The sequence below is a fragment of the Malus sylvestris genome, chromosome 9 (assembly GCF_916048215.2).
Source record: "Malus sylvestris chromosome 9, drMalSylv7.2, whole genome shotgun sequence".
Taxonomy (NCBI): domain Eukaryota; kingdom Viridiplantae; phylum Streptophyta; class Magnoliopsida; order Rosales; family Rosaceae; genus Malus; species Malus sylvestris.
In genome coordinates this window covers 32194402-32204619 of record NC_062268.1, presented here as the reverse complement: position 1 = coordinate 32204619, position 10218 = coordinate 32194402, and the positions used below count along the sequence as shown (strand labels likewise).

The window sequence follows — 10218 nt, the reverse complement described above, 5'->3', positions numbered from 1 at the left end:
GAAACTTGAAGTGATCACCAAGTCAATCCCAATCCTTGAAGCTTGCAAGAAGAAGAAGCAAAGGCCAAAGATTTTCGGGATGCATTCATTCTGCGATCCTGGTTACTCGAACAAACAATAACAAGTTATGTCTGCACCGATATTATATAGGTCATGAATTTGGAACAGGATATATCTCCATCAGCTTTTGTTACTCGAACAAACAAAAGCAAAAAGTTGAGGTTCATGGATAGGAAATATCTCCAACAAAGTCTCCGTTGTAGCCAAATGAGGAAATCAGATTACTGAATAATTGATTTTTCTAGTAAGTTATTTTGTCATGTTTTATCTCTAGATGAAAAAGAAGCAAAAGAAAATAGGTTAACATCGCTTGCGAATGGCGTAATGAACATTCCTATACATGACACCTTGTACTTACATTTAACATGATAAGTTGAAATGAAATTTCTGTTGTGTGTCCCGAGTACCATTGGAGAGCTCATCAGAACAGCGGGAGAGCAACTGGAGTTTTCATCGAGTGGCTCCGGTATAATATTAAAAGAAGATGCAGGTAAATTCTTGATGTGGATTTGATAAATGATGGTCAGAAGCTGTATTTGGTCAGTGAGACCCATTTTACATAAACATTTTGGTCATTCCATAGTTTTATTTTGTATAGTCCTTGTATCATTTTGTAAAACATCTGCATTAGGTGTAAGCATAACGACTAAAACGCATCGTTTTTGGGTTAATTTCCAACAGAGAACGAAAAAGTGAAGTACAAAGACAGCATTTGATTCTTTCGTTACTAGGTGAATTCTGAATTTTAAGAATCCAAGCGACTGTTGGATCCATGATCTGGTTGGTTTGGTACGAAAATGTAGTGGTATGGTTGGTTGTCCTCCAACAAATGAACCCAACCACATCAGCCGAGAGATTCTCACATGTCACTGGAAATATATTGCTGAAATCTACGACACTCATCATGTGACAGTCACGTGTGTTGTAAACTTGTAAGATGTTATCCCACAAACTAAAGCATTTTATGTCACTAAAATAACATATGATTCTGTACCACTACTAGTGTACACGATGAGAGAGAACAACTCAGGTGATGGATGCACGGAATTTATAGCTCAGTTGGTTAAGATAATTTATTCCTCTAATTGAGGATAGAAGGTCTCTTGAACCCGCTATATTGTTCCAATGTCAGCACATGTCATAGATGACTAATATTTTCAAATAGTAATCATCTGTCTGTTAGTCACGACATTCATGGCATAATATCACCGATTTTAAGGGAATCTCTCCCAACCGAGTTCCCGAGTTCAAGTCTTTCTTTAAATATTCTTTGCAAGCAAAAAAGTCACTAAAATCAACTTGTAATTTCTCTGAAACAATCAATGACGTACAAAAAAAGTTAATAGAAATTGGCCAAAACGATTATTTTTCAAATTATTGCATCATTATCAATTGAAACATCATTATCAATTGAAACTACCTATTATTGCTTGACAGCTGTGAGCGTCACTAAGAAGAATATATACTCTATTAGTGCATTCTTTATTTCTTTTTCTACTAAGGGTCCATTTGGGTTGCTTGAAATTTCAAATTACATAGAATTCTCCCAACTTGCTTACCACGTGAATTCTCCCAACTTGCTCATCACGTTTGTCACTTGCTTGTCACGTCTGTCGTTAAAATTGACATAAAAAGAACGCAACTTTTCACTGCACTCTCCGCTATAAATTTAGCAAAACATGATACCGCATAATTTCCAAGTTAAGCTGTTCTTTAACTCTTTACCATCTAAGCTATGAACATCAGACAAGCTGCAATTATATGCTCCTCTATTCCCCTTGTTGGCACTCTTGTTCGCCTCTTTTTCTCGTCTCTGCAAGACGCGCTTTCGATTTCTGGAGACAATGCGAAGAAAGAAGCTGAGGATCGAAATGCTGTTGTTGCTTCTGATCCAAGTAACGCAACAGCCCAGATGCACTTCCGGCAACTTCAACACTTAAGAACAGCTTGATCATAATGTTGATGAGTGCCCGTACTAGTCAAGGGTACGATTTTTAGGGAAGATTTCTTCTTTTTGTGTTTTACTTGTTTATGCTTATAACGTGTGGATTAGTAACAATTTCCTACAAATTAGAATCAATCAGTGGTTCTAAAAAGTTGGGAAAATTTTATGCATGGTATAAAGGGTGGTTTATTTTTTAATATTTGAAGTTAAGGCAAAAACGAAATGAAGAGAAAAAAACATTTGTGGAAGGAATTTGACTCGCTTGAGTTGGGGATCTCTGGTGATCATTTGACCATGGTTCAGAATTGGAGGTTACAGTGCTAATATTTCATGCTCAAGTCCTATTTTTTTACTCTCCTTATATTCACACACTAAACAAATTCTAAACGAAAGATTGAAGGTAGAAACATGAAATTCAGAAGATAGGACAATTAAACTAACGAGCAACATCTTCTCTTAGAGATTAGTTTTTTTTTTTTTAAACTTACACACTTTGGCCCCTCGTGTTCAAAACATTCAGGCTTATTTATAAATGCATCATACACAATATTCATCTGCAAAAAGGTGCTCTTTAAAGAGATTGAAGGCCGTTTCATAACCATTTTGTTTTTACATTTTGTGTTTGAGATATGGAAGAATGTATATAGGAGAAAGGAGGGATGAAGGAGGGTGATGGGAGAGGTAAAAAAAATAAAGAATAAACGAAAATAGAATCTCTAAAGTGAAAACAATTCAATTAACATATTTTTGGTTTTGGTTTTAACCGAATAACATCTTCAAACTCCACGAATTGAATTCTAAAAGAAAGATTGAAGGGAGAAACATGAAATTCAGAAGATAGGACAATTAGTTGGTGAAATTAACCGAATAACATCTTCTCTTAGAATTCAGTTTTTTTAAAAACTTACACACTTTGGCCCCTCGTGTTCAAAACATTTAGGCTCATTTGAATATGTGCTTCATACACAACATTACGATGAAATTGGAATTCTACCATAAAACCAATTGACAATATGGGGAGTAGCTCAAGACCATATAAGCACATATCAAACATTGTCCCTCACCGATGTGGGATAACTCTTAACACGCCCCCGCACGTGTGGCGGATTTTCAAGTCTACACGTGGACAACAACTGGGTGACGTGGAGCATGTGTGGCTGTTTGGCTTCACATGAGGACAACCCGCTTTGATACCATGATGAAATTGGGATTCCACCATAAAACCAATTGGCAATATGGGGAGTAGCCCAAGACCATATAAGCACATAGCAAACCTCGTCTCTCACCAATGTGGGACAACTCTCAACACATTCATCTGCAAAAAGGTGCTCTTCGAAGAGATTGAAGGCCGTTTGATAACTATTTCATTTTTACATTTTGTATTGAGATATCTGTGAGAAAAGTATATGGGGGAAAAGTATATGAGAAATGAGAGATGAAGGAGGGTGATGGGAGAGAGGGAAAGAAATAAAGAATGAACGAAAACAGAATCTCCCAAAAGTGAAAACAATTCAACGAAGTTTTTTGGATTTTTAACTTTAGTTTTCATTATATGCACCTTTCCCTTTACATTTCTTATGCATCTTTGCTCATCATCCTTCATCCACTCTTCTTTATGCATGAAATAAAAACATGATGCTCAAGTGGTTTCGTGAAGACCAATTGAATGTTTTGGTGCCAAATAGGGATTTTAATCACAATCGTCACTATGATTTGCAAAAAATGTACGTTTAGTTCTTTGTGTTTCAAATCGATTAATGTCTTTTATGAATGTTGGTGGAACAACAATCAGAGCGAACAATTTTATTGAAAACAAAATAAAGAACACTATACAAGATAAAAATATCAACAGTTTAATAAAACGAAATTCAAACAATGAATTTGTAATGAACTAACATTTTGGTGCATCTAGAGGCTTGCATACTCATCATTTTTTTATATTTAAACTTCAGACATCTCGTCATAAATGAAGAAGAATGTTATTAAACCGTAGTATTAAGTGACAACTTAAAAACATGGGTATTTCCCAAAGTGAGTGCCCAAAAAGAATCTGTTCATACTCGATACCCTCATGTGGATGATGTCTAGAATACTTAAATGACTAAAATACCCATATCAGATGATCACCTCTAGACTTGGCATTCGTGTCGTGCTTTCTGTGTTCTTGTTGTTTTCGTGTCATACCTGATATCTTAACGGGTCGTGTCGTGTAACACCCGTTAAAATAAATAGGTAAAATGACCCGATCCGAAATCGACCCGATAATATTAACAGGTAATATGACCCGACCTGTTACCCGTTAAGGAAAGTGTATTTTAAACCAATAAATAATCAAATGAAAAACATAATACTAAAAAAGTATGTACATACCATATTGTCACATCCAAAACATAAAACACATTTTTCTTTTAAGTATATTTTCACTTACCTAAAGTCTTTAATAGTTTTTTAATTAATGTAGAAGTGTAAAAAAAATATAGAAAAAATATATAAACGCTTGTAATGACAAGCTTTACAACTTTCATGAAGAGCTTAACTTCAAAATTCGCCACTATAATCATATAAATCATAGATCAAAATTTAACCGTTGATTGTTGTTTACATTTACGCTTAATTGTTCTCATCAAATTTTGTAGTTTCATATTTTCTTTTTTGAAAACTTGATCTATTAGAGGATGCAGGAAGATGAACAGTTTGGATAGTTGATATTATATTTGGAGTTTTACAGTTAGTGAAAATATTGCTTGATGTTTATAAAGTTTCTACAAACTATATGACATCGACTCATATTTCAGTTAACCGTAAATATCAAAGCGTGATATCAAAGATATGAACCGTTCATCTTGTTACATCCGCCATATGATCATGTTTTCAAAAAAGAAAATTTAATAAATGAAATTCAGTAAGAAGAATAAAGCGTAAATGACAATCAACGGTTAAATATAAATTTAAGGTTTATGAATTATAGTGTTGGATTTCGAAGCTGACCCCTTCATGAAAGTTGTAAAGTTTGTCACTATGAGTGATTGTATATTTTTTTTTACATTTTTTACACTTCTACAATAATTATTATTAATTTTATTAATTTTCCCTCAAATAAAAAACATTATTCATGAAGGTTTGGAGGATTTTAAAAATCTAAACGATAATGTAAGTGTAACCATTATTTACTCGTGAAGGAATAATGATGAATCACGAGTGTTTATATATTCTTTCACATTTTTCATACTTGTATGTATGTCTTCTTAGTTATTGCCTATACAAATACTATATTAGTTTATTTTAATTTTGGACAACAACATGTTAAGTAAAATTTATCCTAGTAATGATAATATGAAACTCTCATAATAAAAATAAATAATGATATAGAATAATAATACAAAACTATATATTTAATATAGAATATATTGTATATATTAATATGGCTATTATATTTTATAATAAATCTTTTAGTAATTAAACTTTAAACTTATCAAAATAATTTTTTTTCTTAACGGGTCGAAACAGGTTACCCACGTGTATACCCGTTAAGAACGGGTTCTTAACGGATCACCCGATAATAACCCAATAAATTATCATGTTGACCCGAAACCCATTATTTCGTGTCGTATCAGAAACTGCCAGGTCTAATCACCTCACGCAGGCATCAAGGGAAAGAACGGGCTGGTAAAACTTGTAATTATTTCTCAGTAGGAGGAGCATTATTGTAAATCTGCTCACTCTCCATTTCGAGCGGGAAAATTGTTTACCCGAGAGCTCAAACGGCAGGGCCTGAAAGTTGTAACAGACAAACGTCCCCTCTATAACAGACTTCTTCAGGTCGTTATTGATTTTTCAAGAACGCAGAATCTTGGAGGAGAGAGAAGGAGAGAGAGAGAGAGAAAGGGAGAGCTAAAGCTGGAAGCTTGAAACGTGAAGTGATCACCATGTCAATCCCAATCCTTGAAGCTTGCAAGAAGAAGAAGCGAAGGCCAAAGATTTTCGGGTTGCAATCATTCTGCGATCCCGGTTGCCCGATCAGTCTCATTGGTCCGTTTCGCGATAACATTCGATTCTTCCTTCAAGAATGTGCCCAGCGTGAAGATTACACTGTGCGGGGAATGCCGATTTGGTGCACTCTTCTTGTGCACGACAATAGAAGCTTGGTTGTCCCTCTTTACACCATTGAAGAGGACGTCAAGACCTCTGAAGAACCCTTCTGTGACCAATGCCGATGCACAGGTTAAAACCCCAATTTCTTTTTCGTATAATTTGATCGTTTCTTTGATTTCTGAATTGGGTTTCTGCAAACTTCTGTTTAGGGTCAGGAATTGGTCGTTGGTGTTCCAAGATTTGCTTATATTTCTTCAATTCATTGTTTCTTTCAAGTAGGTTTGGCTAAAGAACTCGACTTTCTCTGTTGAATTGTGATTTTTTCTTTGATTTCTGAATTGGGTTTTTCTTTCTTCAAGTGGGGTATACTATAGAACTCCAATTTGTGTACTGTAATGTGATCGTTTCTTTGATTTCTCGATTGGGTTTCTTGAGTTCTTTCTCTTAGGGCTATAAATTGGTCAAATTTGTTTTAAGAATTGCTTATCTTTAGCTTTGTTCCCCGGTTTTCCAATTGGGGTTCTGCTACTTTGATGTTGAAAAGTTTGGTTGAAAAATTTGATGCTGGTTGCTGGACGTAGTTGTTGGATTCTACTTTGATGGTGAATGCAGAACCTGGACCATTTCTAACTTCTTCCTTCTTGGAAAGGAAGATAAGTTAGAAAATTTGTCTCCCTATATACCCTAGAAACAATTCCTAATTCTGTCATTCCACCATGTTAATTGAGTTACATTTTTCCTAGAAACCAATGCCGTGACTTATAGATTTCTTATCCAAGTAGGGGATTGTCGTGGTTAATGTAAGTCAAATTGAGCGTATTAGTAACTAAATGAACTTACTACTATCTTTAGCTTTGTTCCTTGGTTTTCCGAGTGGGGTTTTTGCTACTTTGCTGTTGGATTTTGGAATTGGATGTTGGTTGAAGTTTTTGGTTGAAAAACTTGATGTTGTTGCTAGATGTAGTTGGAATCTGCGGAATGCAGAACCTGGAAAATGTCTACACACTTTCCTTCTTGGAAAGTAACCTAAGTTAGACAATTGGTTTCCCACCCTATAATAATTCTTAATTCTATCGTTCCGTTATGGTAATTGAGTTGCAGTTCCCTTTCTTAGAAACGAATTCAATGACATTGATTTCTTTATCCACATAGAGTATTATTACAATTAAATTAAATGTACTAGTAACTAAACGAACAACTTGCTGCTTGGCCGGCTGTTCTTAAACGAGAAATCATGAAGACAACAATTTAGCTTTGTTCCTCGGTTTTTCAATTGGGGTTTCTACTACTTTGGTGTTCGATTTGGATATTTGTTGAAAATTTTTATGTTGGTTGCTGGATGTAGTTATTGGATTCTGCAGAATGCATAATCTGGAAAATTTGAAACTCCTTCCATCTTGGAAAGGAACCAAAGTTAGGAAATTGGTTATGGATTTCTCAGACAAGTAGAATATTGTTACGGTTAATATAAATCAAACGAATGTACTAGTAACTAAATGACCAACGTGCTACTTATCTTTAGCTGCGTTCCTCAATTTTCGAGTGGGGTTTCTGCTACTTTGGTGTTGGATTTTGGAATTGGATGTTGGTTAAAAATTTTGGTTGCAAAATTGGATGTTGGTTGAACATAGCATAGCGAGCTGCTGGATTAAATTGTTGGAATGCAGAATTCAGAAAATTTGTAACTCTTCCTTTTTGGAATGGAACCATAGAAAATTTGTAACTCTTCCCTAATTCTGTCGTTTGATTTCTTTAACTGAGTAGAGGATTTTTACCGTTAGTATAACTCCAATATAATGTACTACAATTTCCACAGAAATGGCTACTAGGCTGGCTTTTCCTTAAACAAGAAATCATGACATGTTGTGTTTGTTTAGGTTGGAGCAATCAATTTGTATCGAAGAGAAAGTACCATATGATAATCCCGGTGGACGATGAGTGGCATAAGCCTCTGGATAATGGTATCCTCGATCTTCCTACTCACCTCTTGCATGGCTTAATCCACTGTAATGGGTTTGCTCACTTGGTCTGCATCAATGGACTCGAAGGGGGTTCTAAGCATCTCTATGGCAGAGAGATCATGGATCTTTGGGACAGAATTTGCACTAATCTTCGAACCAGGTAACCCCACATTTCTTGATTTTGAAATTACATTATTGAAATCAGTGACTTGGTTTTGATATTTTCTTCCCTTTGCCAGGAAAATCTCCGTTGAGGATGCCTCTAAGAAACGTTCAATGGATCTACGCCTTCTTCATGGTGTTGCTTATGGACATTCTTGGTTTGGTAGATGGGGTTACCGATTCTGCCATGGCAGTTTCGGTGTGACAGCACACAAATATGAACGAGCAATAGAGATTCTCAGCTCTTTAGCACTTGAAAGGATCCTTCAAGATTTTATTGACATGGACGGGTGCGAAGAACTGAAACAGATAATCCGCTACTACAGAAATTTGAGTGAAACAAAATTGGTCACAATTAAAGATCTTCTCCGGTTTATGCTAACTGTCAAGTCCAGTGTTCCTGGACAGAAGAAGTCATTAATGGGTCCTGCTGAAGTTTCATCTTTCATTGTAAAATCTGCAACAAAAGCGACTCTCCAGGTCAAGCCCTCAATGAAGGAAAAGTCTGCAAAGTGCAGGAAGTTCAGTACTATTCTTGCTCACATGGATAGCAGATGGCCTACAAGAAGGCTAGAGTTTGCAGCGGATGTGATTGTGAATACATTGCAAGAAAAGAAAGAGAGTGGTCATGGTGGGATGACCCGGCAAGATGTGCGAGATGCAGCTCGCTTACATATTGGAGATACTGGCCTTTTGGATTATGTGCTGAAATCAATGAATAATGTGATAGTTGGGAATCACATTGTGTGTCGTGCAGTGAACCCAACAACTCGGATTTTGGAGTATACAGTTCATGATCTTGCAGATGGGGTTAAGGTCTCGGAACCTGGGAAAGAGATAGTTGCTCAGTCTTTTCAATCAGCAACTCTATTTCCTGGAGTTGATGTATACAATGATGTGCTTTATCTATATGAGCACGTGCTTTTGGGATACCCAGAATCAGAGCTAGTGGATTTGGCTACTCGAGCAGTATTGGACGCCAAGCACTTCGTGAAGGAATGTCCATTTAGGGATGATGAAGAGCAGTGGTTGACATTCTTTTGCCAACTCTTGCCCAGCTCGACTGATAAGGAAATCGAATTCAAGAGGGGGCTGCCGCCTGGTGAAGTAGTAGTTATGCCATTGCATGCAACAATTGGAGAGCTAAAGCGAGCAGCTGAGAGTGCACTGAGAGATACTTATTGTATCACAGAACGGTTTGTGGTCATGGGAATCGAAGGCTTGGATGAAATGGATGATATGGAAGTACTTTTTGGAGTAGCTGAATCGGGAGCAGAAGTTGGTGTGAGAGGAAGCGGGATAGATTTAGACACGCCACTGAGGTATGAAGGCGGATCAGACACTTGGATGGTGAGATGTGAGTGCGGAGCTAGAGATGATGATGGGGAGAGGATGGTGGCATGTGACATCTGCGAAGTGTGGCAACATACACGCTGCTGTGGAATTGAGGATGCTGACACTGTTCCACCGCTGTTTGTGTGCTCTGCCTGTTGTGTTTCGCTGGTGCCTCCTAGAATTGAACCCTGTCTCAGGTTCGACTGCTCTGATGCTTTTTCCATTTGCTGCAGACACTGAACAAGGACTGGGATTGGGGTGGGGTTGGGGTACTAATGCAAATGATTTGTGCTGATTGCTAGCAGCCTAGGAATGACAATGCATAAAGATTGGCGAATATTCTTGTTCCTTCGATAATAGTAACTGTAAATGTCATACTGAAATTCAGTCTTTCAGACAGATAAAGTGAACTAATAAAGAAATGTTCGGAGTCTTGCTCATCTCTCTGTCTCTCTCTGTCTCTCTCTCTCTCTCTCTCACACTCTCTCTCACACACACACGGTTGCATGGTCTGGCGACTGCTGCAACATGATAAAATGCAGAATGATGTTCAGATGGCATGCTTGAAGTTCTTTGAGAAACCTTGCCTCCTGACTTAATATGAGAGAGTGAAGAAAGACCTGAAAAACAAGAAGCAGGCTTTACTCAGAAAATTTAGTGTTT

The 10218-nt window shown here is 36.8% G+C and overlaps 1 protein-coding gene across 1 annotated transcript; it reads left to right on the top strand.

Annotated features, from left to right (window-relative positions):
• The first annotated feature begins 5807 nt into the window (after window positions 1–5807).
• LOC126582562 (PHD finger protein MALE MEIOCYTE DEATH 1) lies at window positions 5808–9995 on the top strand. The gene is made up of 3 exons (XM_050246700.1): window positions 5808–6226; window positions 7975–8218; window positions 8298–9995. The coding sequence occupies exons 1-3, from the start codon at window positions 5932–5934 to the stop codon at window positions 9793–9795; spliced, it is 2037 nt and encodes a 678-aa protein (XP_050102657.1). The 5' UTR covers window positions 5808–5931; the 3' UTR covers window positions 9796–9995.
• The last annotated feature ends 223 nt before the right edge of the window (window positions 9996–10218 follow it).

Bases quoted from the DNA above. Each gene is read 5' to 3' on its own strand.
- LOC126582562 (XM_050246700.1), top strand. From the start codon at position 5,932: ATGTCAATCCCAATCCTTGAAGCTTGCAAGAAGAAGAAGCGAAGGCCA. The intron at 6,227-7,974 runs GTTAAAACCCCA...GTGTTTGTTTAG, and splicing joins TGACCAATGCCGATGCACAG to GTTGGAGCAATCAATTTGTA. The intron at 8,219-8,297 runs GTAACCCCACAT...TCCCTTTGCCAG, and splicing joins TGCACTAATCTTCGAACCAG to GAAAATCTCCGTTGAGGATG.